The sequence below is a fragment of the Seriola lalandi genome, unplaced genomic scaffold (assembly GCF_002814215.2).
Source record: "Seriola lalandi dorsalis isolate HSWRI2012SDOR001 ecotype SW California unplaced genomic scaffold, Sedor1 jcf7180002054505, whole genome shotgun sequence".
In the NCBI taxonomy this organism is placed as follows: Eukaryota; Metazoa; Chordata; class Actinopteri; order Carangiformes; family Carangidae; genus Seriola; species Seriola lalandi.
Window position 1 is genome coordinate 794087 of NW_019525058.1, and position 16413 is coordinate 810499.

The 16413-nt window shown below is 40.7% G+C and overlaps 1 protein-coding gene across 1 annotated transcript in view; it reads right to left on the reverse strand.

Annotated features, from left to right (window-relative positions):
- ptprua (protein tyrosine phosphatase receptor type Ua) overlaps positions 1–16413 on the reverse strand; it is a 196953-nt gene that overhangs the window by 14707 nt on the left and 165833 nt on the right. Inside the window, exons 21-26 of the mRNA XM_087175836.1 lie at positions 16138–16174; positions 9681–9778; positions 7078–7194; positions 6638–6792; positions 3959–4094; positions 1984–2133 (exon numbers count right to left, since the gene is read on the reverse strand). Coding sequence (XP_087031962.1) covers positions 1984–2133; positions 3959–4094; positions 6638–6792; positions 7078–7194; positions 9681–9778; positions 16138–16174 — 693 coding nt within the window. The remainder of the gene's footprint in view (positions 1–1983; positions 2134–3958; positions 4095–6637; positions 6793–7077; positions 7195–9680; positions 9779–16137; positions 16175–16413) is intronic.

Here is a 16413-nt window from a genome sequence, read left to right on the forward strand (position 1 = left end):
TATATATATATATAAAGGTCACCGATCAATAGCACATCATTATAACTTGGTATTAACTGGATGTGGCAACAGCATTGTATAAAAGACATCTACAGTGCATGATCTTAATTGCAATCTAAAACTTTTCTACTGAGCACAATGGTGTCTGTGTTTAATATATAGTAGTTAGAGCAGCAGCTTCAGCCTTGGCGGCTGTCGCTCTCATGTTACTATTTCTAACCAGCAGAGGATTCGTCTCTCAGAACTGCAGCACCGTGTGTTTAACAGGGTAAATGTAGAAGCACTCATGATGAGGACATGGACTGAATCATAGTTATGTCAGAACAAACACCGAGTTGTAGTGAAATTGACATTGAGGTAATGAAAAAAAGTCAAATAGCTTGTGCAAAATACAATAACAGAACTAGAGTGCGCTCTTGGATGTTTTTATTATTTGTGTTATCCGCTGTGTTTGTTGTTTGACTTTTGATGATCCAGCAAAATGACATTCAAGATCTACAGCCTTGTAAAAAAACGGGGAAACAAAATAATGAAAAAAAGGGAGAGAAGCTGTAAGAGCTAAAGCTGAAATCTGTAACTGTTAAAGTTCAGATGTGGAAATGTATCATCAGCTGCACGGTGGAGCGTTGTTTGTTATTTTTTTAGTTTGATTCATAGTTGTGTGTAAGTATTACAGCAAAAACAGCCCATCAACAACATCAACATTTTAGATACTAGCGTTCAATCGTCGAGCTACCAGCGGTCCTACAGTGAAATCAACAAAGCTCATTTACCAAAAAATTCTTGTTTAGTTTGTTGAATCCAATGATTTCCACTCCACACAGGCAACATCTGAACACTACCGTATCTGCCTCGCCGGGATTTGAACCTGTGACCAGACAGTCGTGGTCTCCAGACTTTGGTGATTCGCTGGCCTTTCATCTGGAAACCATCTGAATGTAATTAATTGTATGATACGGTCTGAACGCGTGCGATACATCCATCTAACTGAGGAAATCCAACAGTAAACTGCAAATCAGAACTTTTTATAGTTCACAGAGCCAATAATGCCTCTTCAAGTCGGAGCAGTCGAATCAGTAGTGATGTGATTTTTTATTCTGTTTATAGCTGCTGGAGTCATGACACCAAACTTGAAGTACATAATTATTTTTCTAAACTTTTACAGAAACAAAGTGCAGACTTGGACAAGACGTTACCTGAAGCAGCAAAAAAAAACTTTTAAGGAACATCAATGTGGTGGGGTTAGCGTAACTGCTAATCTGCACTGAAACAGTGGAAACAACAGAAGTGCTTTGAAGCAGATGCTAATCAGATACGAGGTAATAAAATCTGCACCTTTGTTCAGATAAACTGCTGCTTATCTCGTAATAAACTCATTACACTTAATATTTTGTTAGCCAGATACTTAGCTTTAATAATGACAAGAGATTCGTCTGTAAACAGTGTGTTGACGATGTTGCAGCTGAACTTTCATTTCAACATTTACTTTTTTTCCCCCCACCACAGAGGGCAACAACAAAAACCCACAGATTTCAGCTCTGAGGTTGGAGTTAGTGGTCAGAGAACAGGTCTGATCATGGGCCAGAACTGTCCCGCCAGCTGTAACATCTGGCCCGCCACATTATTTTGATAATCTGAGTGAATGACAGACACAAACAGTAACATCAGGCCGTGACAGACCTCAGAAATAGCGGACGTATGATGTGCAATATGAAAAAGGTAGCACAGTCAAACGTGTAACACGTGACTGTGGGCCACAGCACCACATGTGAACAGTAACGAAGTCGATTCCAGTTGCATTTTTATCAATCAGTTTCTTAAATTAGCTTTTAATTATGTTCTGGCTGCGATCTAATGGATCGGCCTGAGGCCAAATTCAGGACTTGCCACCGTCCCCTGATACAGACACTCACACAAACCTAAACACAAATCGTCTGTACGTGTGTGTGTGTGTGTGTGTGTGTGTGCGTGTGTGTGTGTTACCTGAAACTCCTCTCTGAGCTGCGAGGTGTTGCTCTGAGAGTCGACCTTCAGCATCTCCTTATAGATGAGAGCAAACTCATTAACAGGGATGGCGGTCTCTCCGCACAGACAAGCCTCCAGGATAGCATCATGGATGAACACATACTGCTCCTGAGAGACGGAAACAAAAGGAAACAAAAAGTCACAAAAATAAAAACCCCTAACTGCACATACAAGCCTCCTAACTGTTAATCTCCCACTTGTGAGGAACAATGCTGAATTTAATTACTGTTGCTCAATGTTGACTAATAGTCACAACTGTCAAACAGTCTTCATATTGCCATGCCCACTCTGAGGCATTATTCCCCAGCAGAAAATTGTCTGTTAAATGGGGTAAAAAAGTGCAGAAAGCATACATCAGAGGAGCCAAACACTGCCCACACACACACACACACACACACACACACACACACACACAATATCTGAATAACGTCACAAGCTGTGCAATTAAAAAAGGAAACCAGGAAATTTGTTTTGACATTCAACCAAACAAAAGATTAAAGAGTCGAGGATACATAAAAATGTCCCTCTTCCGACTTGTTTATCATTTTTAATGCGTTCTGTAATCGCAGGAATACGTATTCAACTGGTAGACGAGCGGCAGCTGAAAGGTGAAAAGAGAGATAAATACCATTGTTTTTGGTATTTACTGTACTGTCTCCACTTCCAGACGTGTTCATAAGAGAATATTTTTCAACTTTTAATAGTTGTGTTTACTCCAGTAATTAATGTCTTTCTCCGGTTTGCTTGTTTGTTTGGGATGATTGGGAATTTGCGTTCAGCACTCGAATATCTTGTGTTTATTTACACAATTAAAAGGAGTATGTCAGTATATGAAAAGTTGATACTTGTGTTTTAAGTATGTGTGCTGTCCTATAGTAATATGGCTTCTTTGACAGTGAATGTTTTAACATAATTTGTGAGTGAATGTAGAGTAGTAATTGTATTTAAAAGGCCTTCAACCTGTAAACATTGTACCTTTAAATCATATTGGAGAGATATAGAGAACTATTATTAGAGGTTTAAAGTAACTAAGTATTTTCAGTTATACTTTACTTATGTAAAATATTGAGTATTTCATCACTAGTATGCTACTATTCTAGTATTTTATGCTACTTATACTTTTATTCCACCACATTTCAGAGGGAAATAATTTCTACATTTTAATCTGGTGCATTAACTTGACACAGTTTCCTGTTTTACATAAATAATACATGATAGTCTTAAATATGATGCATTGTTATTAAACTACTCAAACTTTTTAAAACTTAAAGCTTCAAATGATTATTTGCAATGTAAATCATGTGTAGTATTGTCACCAAACTTCTTTTAGCTCTTTGTTTTGGTTTTACACCCGATAACTTCCACTCTTAACAACCTGCGTCCAGCTGCAGTTGAACACACAGTATGCAAAGAGACAGATGCTAAAGGTCGCTAACCTTTTAGCTAGTTTTGGTTTTCAGGCCCACAAACTCTGCTCTAATCAAATAATTGATTCTAACTGAAGCATGAAAATGTTGTTGGCTATAATAAATAAATACATTGATTAGCCCACTGTTTGCTACTGAGCCAGATATTTGCCTCAGGAGTTGGTGGAGGCCAAAACAAAGCTAAAAGAAGAGTGGCCTTATATTTCCCAAGTGGCCAGACACATGACTCCAACTGAATGCTGTGGCTCCATGTCTGCTGCACGGAGAAACCGCCAACAGCAGCTTGTTTCATTGCTACCAAGAGGCCAAACACTTTCACATATGATATATTTTTATTCTGAAGTAGCGGTGGGTGATATAACAAAGTGTCTGAACAGTTCCTCCACCACTGGTGTTTGTAGGAATAAAATTCTTGTAGAATCACGTTTGATAAAGGCTAAATATAAAAGTTCTAGGTTAAAAGTTCAGCTCGGCCTCTCTAACCACATCGCCGCCCTCCCACTCACTTCAGTCTGGATCATGTTGATGCGGCGCGAGCAGAGGGTCTTGACGCAGTTGTAGATGTCCACCACTCCTTCACACTCAGCCATATCCAGCATGACATCCAGCACAATGTAGCAGCCGGTCCTGCCTGCCCCCATACTGGTGCAAGAGAGACAGGAGAGGGATTGACAAGCCTGAATACATCACTGAAATGAAAAAGCCTCAGCAGGGAGCTTTTAGTAATGATCAAGATACTCTGCCCAAAGTCAAGTGCAATAAAGGGCTTTTGTTCGGGAGAAAAATAAAGGGAATACAGTGACCATTGTGCTCTGGCAGCACGAGAAAAAAAAAGAAAAGTTAAAAACCTTTTAGTTGGAGTGTGACAAGACATTTAAAAACGCCCTGTGTCGTGGCCTGTGCCTTGCATGTCTGGGTCTAACACTGCTATAAAGGCAGGTGTGGGTGTCTGGGAAGGTAAGGTGTTTGCTACTTTAAAACCCATTTGAGCGCCTGCACTGGGAAGCTTTACGCCTCAAAAAAGAAAAACCCTCCCTGCAGTGCATCAATATTGTTAAACAAGCACATAATTTATGATAAGATGTAACAGGATTGGTGCTTAATCAGAATTAAGGGCCACAGTCAGATAGCTGGAGTGCCGTGGCAGACGGGTTTAGAATAAAAAACAGAGATAAGCAACAAAATCTTCAGCATCTTGGTGAGTGTTGAAAAATCGCAAGTCTTCCCTGTGATGACAGGCGGCTACATGCCGCACAATATTCATTTGTTCTGTTGCAGTGATGCCACGAATTCTGGTGTGCAGACTAAACAAGAGACCAAACCCGCCAGAGAAGGCGTAGGTCCGGTTAGCACGGTTTGTTTTGTCCGTTGAAGACAGAAAACAAACCAAACAACCGCAGGATTTTATTGTATTTTTTTAAACTTTATTTTCATAATTTTTTGTTTTAGTGGAGCACAGATGCACAGGAGAGCTGTGGACGGATCACCAAGGGATAATATAATGCAGCTCACATGTTATCAGTTGGAGAGGAAAACCTTTGATTTACGAAGGGCCTCCCCAGTGCAAACTGATATATCTCTGTAATGAGTATATAATTCAGTGCACTTGCAGGGTGATATTTTTTAAAACTTCTTGACTTAAAGGTCCCTGAAGATTTTGGTCTCTATCTGTGTGTGTCTCGATTCCAGTGCATTTTCATGTCCACCATCTCCCTGGAGATTTTCAGGAGAGTCTCTCGTCTGGTGCTGAAGTAAATCCTCCATGGGCTCTGTTGCGCTGTTACAGGTGGAGGGACCACTGTCTGAAAGTAAAGGGCCATAGCTCTCTGATGGGGGTGTATGCCTTCTTCGTGTCCGAGTCTCTGCCAGGGTTTCCCGGTCAAAGAACACTCTCTTCCCGGACGGGAGAACACGCAGAGCATAGCACCGACTCCTTGACGCGGTATTTGAGAAAAATAAAATCACAACTGATCGGGCATTAGCATGTTGCGGTGGTCCGGGGGCCGTTTCGTCTTGATAAAACTTTCAATAAACTCTTGCATGTTGTCTCCTCAGGCGTCCTGTATATGCGTATATATTGTTTCTTCATGAGCGTCCTTCCAGATCTGTCAGGCAGTTTCATTTAACCTGCGATTGACGTCCTCTCCGAAGAGAAAGAGAAAATCCTTTTCTTGTCTTTCTCTGGGATAATTTGTCTCTAGCTTTCCGCTGCTTTTCCACTTCTATGTTTATGTTTTAACTCCAATATGTGTAGCACCGGATTCATTTAAGTGACTATAATAGACCCTGTCAGGGAGGTCGTGCGCTCACACTGCTACTCGCCGTGACGCCATACTGGAAGTCCGAAGCATGAATTCAAAAGCTGAACTACTAATAAATCCATCTGCTGTTCGGGAGCTGTTCAGGAAGCAAACCTCTAAGTTCAGAGGGTGACGCTGAACAAGAACTTCTGGACTCAGACTGGGGTTTCATACGCCTCAACATTTTTTGGGCTTTCTGATGGAGAGGAAGGTTGTAACAGTGAGTAGCAGAATGACTTCAGTGCTTTGCAGTGTTGCTGTCAAGATGTATTAGAAAACTCCATCAGTATTGTGTCTCCTCTTTTGGCAAATATTCCATGTAATCCAAGCTAATTTGCTAATTTTGGCAGCAATATTTCATTATTTTTTTGTTTTCTTGCAAAATCAGAATTACAAAAAAAGAAATAAACCTGACCTATGCACATATTAACAGTTGAATGGAAAGTAAATCTGTGGGCAAAGGCTTCTTTCCCAGGTTTATCATTATTGTCCAACAGCCAGAACAGAAAATAAAATTAAAGTCCTTCCCTGAAAAGACGGACAGTGTGATTGATTGTAAGAAATGCAACTTTCTTTGTGAATTTGTTGCTGGTTATGTGTGAAATACAACATCCTGCTGGAAAGTTGAATTCTATTTAGGTTTTTCTCACTATCCTGCTCTCCACTTTCACATGTGCAAGGAACTCAAAGTTATTTCAGGAAATGTAGAGAAGCACGAAGTGAAGTAGAAATAACCAGGGTAAATTAAGTGTGCGGGAATGTGCAGAACATTAGAGAAATTTGATATTAGAGAAGATGAACAGCAACTGAGGCTGTGGTCTATTTTTAAACCATTATATCTGTTAGCTGTTTAGCTCATTATGAGGAAGGAAGGTGATGGGTCACCTGCAATGGACCACCACAGGCCCAGCATCGGGAGGTGTTGAGGCTTTGACCCGGCGCAGGAAAGCCAGAAGGCCAGTGGCGTGGTACGGCACGCCGTGCTCCGGCCAGGAGGTGAAGTGGAACTGGCACACCTCGTGTTTAGCAGGGTAACCTCTCTGGAAGAAACAATCAGGTAATTTAATGAGGTGCTATTATTACGAAGAATGGAAATGTTCAGAGGAGCACACAAATAGAAAACGATTCTGCAAACCAGCAGCTGGATGAGAAACATACACTCAGTTGTCAGTTTATTAGGTACACCTGGCTAAAATCACTAGAGTACATCAGTTCCTGCTAGGTGTACCTAATAAACTGTCAACTGCATTGGTGGGTATATAGAGACATAGAAGCTATGCTGAGAGAGAGAGTTGAGATAAAAATAATATGAGAGCATGACTCACCCTCTCCATGGCGAAGGTGCGCACGGTGTACTCTGCCAGTGTTTCTGTCTTCAGTAGTGTTATCTTAATGTCACCATAGAGCTCAGTGTCATCAGGCCAATACTTACAGCACTTCATCTGGACACACAGCAAACAGTTTCAGTTTAGATAGGTTCACACACACACACACACATATATATATATATATATATACACACACATATATAAATGACTGATTTATCTCAACACTAGCCCACAATCGTTCAAACCACTTGGCACTGAGATTTCCACAAGCAAACAAATTGCAATGCTCTAAACCTGCTGTGACTTTTGCTAAATATTTGGACTATACTACAGTTTTTCCAATCATCTCCACCGCCACATTAAAGTGTTGACACCAAGGTAAGATAAGACGTGTTCTGATATGATTTAAAAGGGCATTTCCCGCTCTTGGAAATAGAACTCGCGGTCGGTTATCGTTTTTATTTTCCCTCTCTATCCACGACCAGTCGGCCCTCCAACCCTTCACGCTTAAGTTTCTGAGAGAATGGCTGTTTTATTTTTCTGTTGATGCAGTGTGTTTTTGTGGCGTCGACATTTTCCTCTACTGCTGGCTGCACAGTGTCAACACTTTCCACTGCTTCAGGCTGCAGACTCATTTTCTGATCCAAAAAAGTGAAATTTTTCTCACTTATAAAGGAAGACTATACAGTCGTCGCCTATGGGGACGAGAGTTGCACTGTCATGTGAAAGGGTGAAATACTAAAAGGTCACTTTTAATTATATTGGGTATTTTTACATTTCACATTTTTTCCCCAGTCTCTGTTAACTTGTGACCTCTCAATGTGTCTGTTATTTCAGTTTTACAAAATTAGATGTGCACCATTCAGCTTTTTTTTAGTATGGAAATAGCTCTAAAGCTACAGCTTCTGATTGTATAAATTTGGTTAAAGGTTACTTTAGCAATTTTGCTTTGCAATCCATAAAGTTTCTCAAAAGAGGTAAATAATTTTTTTTTTTTTTTAAAGAATAGTAAAAATGGATGTAGCAGAGGCAGAGATATCCATATCCTTAATTTCGTAGACTCTAGTAAACTTCCTCCAGTAGTTGGTTGCACCAGCTGTTTGTAAGATGTAGTTATACGTAAACAAAGTGTTTACTAAGTGGAGATTTACATGTCACTCTGAAATTAGTCGTTACTAAATATTCACTCCCAGTACCAGCCAGGTGTAACTATTGTGTAGCTAACGGACTTAGCTAACAAAACTGACATTGTCTTGCTAGTATACAGTATGACCTGTTTAGATATGAAAGTAAAATATAGAATATATTGGACGTGGTACTGGATAAAATGCTGTTTTTTAAGTTACGTTCAGTAAAAATAACACAATATACCTGAAACTCCACAATGTATGCTAATAATGACCTAATAAAGTAAGCTAGGTTAGCATGATTTGATATTTCCAACTTATTCTAAACTACTTGGTCACTACATCTGAAATACAGATAAATCTCTATGTCTGCACATAAAAACAAAAACAAAGACATGCTTACTTTTACAAAGGATTGGCAGTTAGGTTAAAAATATTATTGGATGTACCAGCTCTTTGTAAGCTAACTGTAGCATAGATACGACATAAATGTATGCTAAGTGGAGATTCAGCAGGTTGTATCACAAAAAAAACTTGTTCTTGCGTGGAGTTAAGTCGCAAGTAGTTACACCCACTAACTACCAGTTGTTGTTGTTGTATAGCTAACTAAACAAACAAAACAAATATTAGCTGGCTAATGACCCAACATTTAATAAAATCCTGTTAAATAATGATGTAAACTGGGAACAATTTAAGATACATTTCTCAAAAATAATGCAATATACCTAATACTGTCAGACTACATGGCTAAATAGCATTGGTTAGGATAACATGATCTGCTTAGACTCACTTATTCGAAATTGTACAAATTGTCTTACATGTTTTGCAGTTATGCTACAGCTGATGACGATATAGTGACTTCCTGTTTACATAGTTGATTGCTTTGACTGTTTCCTATCAACCAATTTACACATTATTAGATTTTGTACTATCTTATATATTACTACCTATCAGTTACTTAGAAATTAGCAAGGACTGCACACACAAAGTCTTATTACGTTTTATAAATAGCTGGTACGACCCTGTCCAAAGCTATGTAGCAGTTAGCTTATCTTGTTACTGAACTTTTTGGAATTTCCCTTTGAATTTGCTCAATAGTTATAATAACTCTGATATCTTCATTGATCACATTTTATAAATTGTACGTTTGGTGCGTGACACTTTTCTCGTACACATTTTGAATACTGTATCAGTGGCCGGCTGTATCCCACAAAGGCAGGAATAGTTAATAGAGGCCAGAAAATTCCTCCCTGGGCCTTCATATACATCAAAGCTTTGACCTTGGTGTGCAGCCACCGAAGCGAAAGGTGATCACTCATGATCAGACAGCGGGAGCCATTTCCTCCCACGACACAGAGCACAGCAGCTCTTCTGATATATAGGAAATGATAAAGGAAGCTCCAAAAATACATTCCCTCCATCCATCTTCGCAAGGGCTGGAGAGGTCACAGGACAAAGGGAAGCGAAACCTACCCTGCCCACTTCCACCAGCTTGGTGATCATGACAATACTGAAGCAGTTCTCCTGCCAAACCATCCGCCAGAAGTCATAGATCATCTCCTGCTTGGGGCCTGTGGAGGAGGGGAGATATACAGTAAAGGATAGGTGGAGAAGAGAGAGGAAAAAAAGCCAGGAGAGAAGGTGGAGAAGAGAAAGAGAGGAGGATAAGGAGAGATGAGCCATAAGTCAGAGAGAATAGCGGCAATAACCATCAATGTAAAGGCGCTGTGTAATCCATGCCAGGGAGTAGAGTAACAATGTGCCACTCATGAACTATTGCCCGCTCTGTGTTCTTCTAATACTACTGAGAAATGTCATTTCAATACACCCACAAATCCTGAGCCATTGTGCAAACAAGCTCGTGTATTGCCTTTCCCAGGCAGCAGTGGCTGACACAAATCACAGCCCCCCTGAAGAAGATGACACTTTCATTGATTTCATTACATGGTGGCGTTGATAATATCACCGGGTCCTCCTTCATACGGCCTCCTCCGCCAAACACACCACACCTCTGTTAGTGAACAAGATGTCTATTCATTCTTCCCACGCAGTTTGTTTAATAGGAATATTATCTTGTCTCCCATAACTGACCTGGATGACTTTTTTTTTTTAAAGAGCTGGTTGCGCCTCATCATTCCTCTGTGGGCTGGCAGCGGAGTGATATATCTTTTAACTCTTCACTTTATTTGCCTCCAGTTTGTTCTTAATAATTTATCTGTTTCAGGTTTATTTGTAGAAGAGAATCTCATAAAAAAAAAAGCAATTCTAAAATCATAAAATCAGTCACATCTATATTTTCTCTATTCTTTTATAGTCCCACAAAACAATCAAAAACAACAAACAAGTGAATATATCCAACTAACACGTCTTAACTGTGCATCTAAAGCCTGATATATCTTAGTTTATTCTAACTCAGTCCCACATGCAACGTTCTGCTGCCAAAACACCAAATGTGGATTAATCTGCCGCTGAAAATGGCCCCAAACAAATACTCTGTTTACTCTCGTTGGGGTAACATTTGTTAAGAACTGCAGCTATTTTAATACTGCCCACATTAAAACTGTGACATTGCATTCTTTGTTAGGCTGAGAGCACGACAGCGATGCCAATATTTCCTCCATCTTCCAATCACTTCAATTGAAGCCCGGACGACAAAGAGATTCAAGCATGTGTTCCTTGCTTCCTGTGACCTCTGTCGACTGTGTGGTTTGTCATCCACATGGTGACAAAAGGTATGGACAAGTGTTTGAGAGTCTGCCTGGGAGAGATAGGATTGTATGTTTGAAATAATCCTGGAAAAGGTAAATATTAGCACGAAAACTGCAGCACATAAGCTCAGAGAAGCTTTTTTCTCCACACCTAAGCAATGAGGAACATAGTAGCTCTTGTTTTTCCACTGCTTTTACCTCCACAGTTGTCTTAATAAGAGGAATCAAAAGGTATGCATTTGACTAAACGCCCCGGGGCAAAGACCTTCAAAGGTTGAGAAATACAGTAGGTGGTGGAGGAGAAACAGCCTTACGTGCCTGTTAAAAAACAAGGCGTCTGAAGAGCCTGACAACAGCTTCTCCTTTCACGTCTGTCAAGTTACTGGTCTTTACTGTAGTCGACCTGAGGTGAGCCGCCGCCAGCCTGCGGGCGCCTTAATACGCACAAGAGGGTTGCTACTTTAACCACTGTTTTCTCTGCTCTTCACAGGCTTATTCACAGCTCCCTCCATGTTAGCAATCACCGCGCCGGTTTCTTTGTGTATTAGTGATACGAGATGTTAATTTTTCAGCAGCAGCGGGAGAAGCCCACTAATGCATCGCCAGAGGGACGTGGCAGTCAGTTTAAAAGACGGATGATGTGTGATCCCAGCAGCTGGGGTGAATCTGTATGCATAGCACAACATGCCGCCGCTTTGGACTCCAGCTTTCAGAGTGCGCTTGGCATTTCTCCTCCTCGTCCGCCTCCCCCTCATTCCACCTCCTCCCGTTCCCTCATCTCTGGACATAATAGAGAGTTAGCCCAGAGCACCTGCTGCCTGCTGCAGAAACTCAGCTACCTTAAGACTCATCTAAGATACAAAAAAGAAAAAAGAAAAATCAACCTCAACCTGCGGCGATGGCCGACCACCCAAGGCTCAGTGCCTTTATATGCAGAGTGTTATTCAGTATATGCAGACTGTGTGGAAGTAATGGATTGCAGTGACTTTGGCAACAACAACAGACTGTACTTTGGCATATATTTTATAGCTTGATCTTAATTTCATATTTTCAGGTTAGTTAGCAGGTAACCAAAACTGCTGTCCCAAGCAACCAAGCTCATGAATGCATAATTACCACCAAAAATGGTCAATAATCGATAAATATAGAAACATTAAATTAATTCCAAAAATATATTTAAAAAATCCAGTAAATTATGTCAGAAATCTTTACATTTTTTCATTATTCTTTACATTTTTTTTAAAAAGTTGTTTGTTAGAGACTTAGTTGACAAACCAACCAACGCGCGAGACAAAATACACTGCTTAAAAACACACAATACACTGCAGGCACTTCTCACAGTGTCTGAGTGCTAATGAAACCATCTGAAAAATATTTATATATATATATATATATATATCTATATTTTTATTTATTTATTTTTGTTGATAAGTTTTGACATCAGTGTGGGCTTGAATTTTAACATTTGGTAGTTGAGGCTCTGAATTTAAATGCAAAACAACATCATACATTTCACAGCCAGGCTGCAGAGGGATCCTGAGAAAACATCAACAGGAACTAACTGCGCAGTGTGGAAAACTGCAGTTCCTCGAATGGCCACTTGATGCTGGCTCCAAAAGTGAGTCAATCTCCATAAACCCCCATGTTAAATTGCCCAACTTTACAGTAGAAATAAACTTACAGCCCGATACAAAAAACTGTTTTTGGATTGTTTGATTAGCCGAGAATTAATTGGAGTCAGGTACTGCCAAGATGGCAACGGTGGAACAGCTCACTGAGCTTCAGAAACCTATGGGTAACGTCCACTTTTATATACAGTCTATCTTATTCATGCAAATTATCCAGTTAGCCAATCATGTGGCAGCAGTGCGATGCGTTAAACCCTGTGGATCCAGGTCAGGAGCTTCAGTTAATGTTCACATCAAACATCAGAATGAGGAACAAATAGGATCTCAGCGACTTTATCATGATGGTTGGTGCCAGACTGGGCTGGTTTGAGTATTTCTGAAACTGATCTCTTGGTCTCCTGGGATTTTCACACACAATAGTCTCTAGAGTTTTTACTCAGAATGGAGCCAAACATCCAGAGAGTGGCAGTTGTGTGGACACAAACGCCTTGCTGATGAGAGAGCACAGAGGAGCTGACAACCAATCAGGTCCGGTAACTAAGATAATCACTCTTTACAACTGTGGTGAGCAGAAAAGCATCTCAGAGTACACGACATGTCAAACATTGAGGCAGTTGGGCTGCAACTGCAGAAGACTGCATCACGTTTTCACTTCCTGTCGGCCAAGAACAGAAATCTGAGGCTGCGGTGGGCACAGACTCACAGGTGTTGGGGAATCTTTTCTTGGCACATTTTAGGCCCCTTAATACCAATCAATCATGGTTTGAATGCCACAGCCTGTCTGGGTATTGCTTCATCCCTTTATGGCCACATCATCACATCCCAATGGCTACTTCCAGCAAGATAATGCTCCATGTCACGAAGCAAAAGTCGTCTCAAACTGAGTTTCACGAACACGACAATGAGTTCAGTGAATTTCAGTGGCCTCCCCGGTCTCCGGACCTGAAGCGTGAACGTGCAGCTGAAAAAATCTGCAGAAATGATGTGACGCAATGAGATCAACACGGAGCAGAAACTCAAAAGGAAAGTTTTTCAACATCTTGCGGAATCCAAGCCACTAAAAACGGAGGCTATTTTGAGAGCGTAAGCAGGTGTCGGTGTGAGGCCGAGCGTCTACAGGAGAACTCTGACCTACTGTAAAGATAGATATCAGAATGTGCATATCATGTTGTGACTCACCCTCATTGGATAATGACCCACAGGCACTGGATTACACTGTGTTCACACAACCCGCATTACCCAAACCAAACCAAAGCAGCAACTTCAGTGCAGTGCAAAGGATACGTTTGGGGCACGGTGCTGAGTGTAGGTGACCCGTCTTTTGGCAGCTCTCACAGCACGGCACAAAATCGGCCCCTGCTTTTAACGTGACCCAAAGTATATACCTTTACCTCTAAAGTCTATTTGCTCCCATTTTGCAGCATAACTGCAGTGTTTATACTGGATGTTGAGCTCTGTGCGCTTCAAAAACACGGGCGACCTATAGTAAATACTGTGCCTGAATGCATCCTGACATACAGGTAGGATAGAGGCTGCTGTTCGGCTAATGTGCTACTCACACTACACCTCCTGTGTCGACATGGTGATGATGATGGTGATGGTTTTATTGGAAACCTTGTGATTTCACAAGCTTTCACATTCATTTCCTAACTGACAGGGCAAAACTATGAAAATAAGATGGAACCTTTAAAATTACTAATGACTTTCCCTTTAAGTCACTTTTGAGAGGAATAATGTATTTGATATTTAAAGTGCATCCCTCACAAACCAGACAAAATATTCTTAATCTTCAATGTCAGAGAACGTTTGACGTGGTAATGATGCAATCAAATGCATGGAACTTCTTCTGTTGGGCTACAATCTCCTATTTATAAGTTTTTGCTATTAAACCATGGCCAGCGTTGGCACTGACAGCTGTTCGCTTACCGAGAGCTTTAGCCGCAATTGCATTTACAGGAAACAAGGTAATAATACACCCATCAGAGCAACACTACTTCTTCAGGGCAGAGTGGATGCTGCAGTGACAGCTATAGGAAAAGGACGAGACAAGCCAGCCAGACTGGGGCTAGCTGGTTAGCATGCTAACTTCAGTAGAGGAAAATAAATGATAGAAATTGAAGCAAAACAAGAGTAAACGTTGGACTTGCTTTGCTGGAGACAGCTCTTGGTGAGTAAAGGAATGAAGTTGGATGCTGAACGTTTCTCTTAAACTGGTAAGTAAACAGCTGTCGATGCTAACGTTGGCAACGTAGCGACAGCAAAGCTTACAAAATAGCTCCTTTAACGCAATAACAGTCTTGCTAACGAACACACCCATTTATGTGTAAAACATTCCATCTTCACAACAGTTAAATATTGTTAAGAGGGTTATTAGCATCAAGGTGTGAGCATTAATGTTTCAATAGACCAGCAGACGTTCTGTGTATTATGATAATGGACTCTATGAATTTCTAAATTTCTAAAAATGGCTTGGGATGTGATTTGAAACTTACAAGTTAATTTATTTAATGTATAAACTGTACTATATTACCTTCGCTGTATCTGTGATAACCACTATTACTGGTATGTCACCACTTTCATTTAACTTTGTACAGGAGTATAAGTAAAAGCAGTATCCATTGTTGTCATTCTTTTCAACAGGCCAGAAAAACTACAGAAATAATAAAATAAATAAGAGAATAAAATCAAACTTACCAAAGAAGCACGTACATTTAGACAGTATTTTAGCATGGGAAACTTCTAAATATGTAAAATTAGTTTCAGAAGTAGTTTTGTTTGTTTTTTAATTAAAATGATCAGCCCTCTATTTGATGAATCAAACAAACTTTAATGTTTTCTTTGATACTGTGAATCAGTGCCTTTAGTTCCACTATGAGTAAAATTTTAATTCCACCGAGTGCTTCCTCTTGGATAGCACATCGTGGCACTCCTTCCACCTCTGCCTGCACCCTCATATGCAGAAAGACTTTGTGAGCAAAATGTGAATGAGAGCGAGAGAGAGAGAGAAATTTTCAGAGGTTACTTATGTGAAGTGGTAGAACTGAGACCAAAGTGAGAGGTGGAAAGAAATCAGAGGGGGATTACGGAAGTGAAAAACATATTCCCTGAATAAATAGGATCAGAGCCAGGAGAGAATAAAGAAAATGTCTTACTCTCTATCTTCTCAGTTTCTTTCTCTCTCTCTGTGTGTGTGTGATCGTGTGTGTGCTGCCTGGGGAATGCAGCCTATATACTGTATCAAACCGACATCAGAGAGATGGTGCACCACACATGCAGATGGCGGGGAGGAGAGACACAAAAGCCGAGCTTCACAGAGAGCGACAGTCAGTGGTGTTACAGTGCAGATTGACTGACGGTTACAGTCGATTGTTACGGGAGTGTGTCACACAGCCGGAGGAAAAGTGAAGCTTTAAGGTGGAAAATCCAGATGTGACCATGATGCAACGCAGACTCCATCTGGTTCGCACATTAATACTTCAGTAAGCTCATTTCAATGCTGTCAGTTGGGCTGCTGTGTAAAAGGACGCCACAAACAAACAGAACGTAGATATTAGCAGTCAAACACACACCGCCGCTGGGTTGCTTTACACTCACCTTGAGTGGCGATGAAGTGGTTTGATCGCTGGTAACCCTGTGTGACAGAGACAGTAAGAACGATAGTGGAGAGAAGAAAGAAAAAGATGGGAGAGAGTTAATAATTACAATGATGAAATGAGACACGGGGACCTCTAACTCTCATTTCACCCCTTCCATCCATTCTCTTTCTCCATTTTCAGCATCAAATCATCTCTTATTCATCTCGGAGCGGGGCTTGATGTCAGCGCTCTGCTAAATTTCTGCTCTGCTTTTGACTGAAGACGTTTCAGCAGC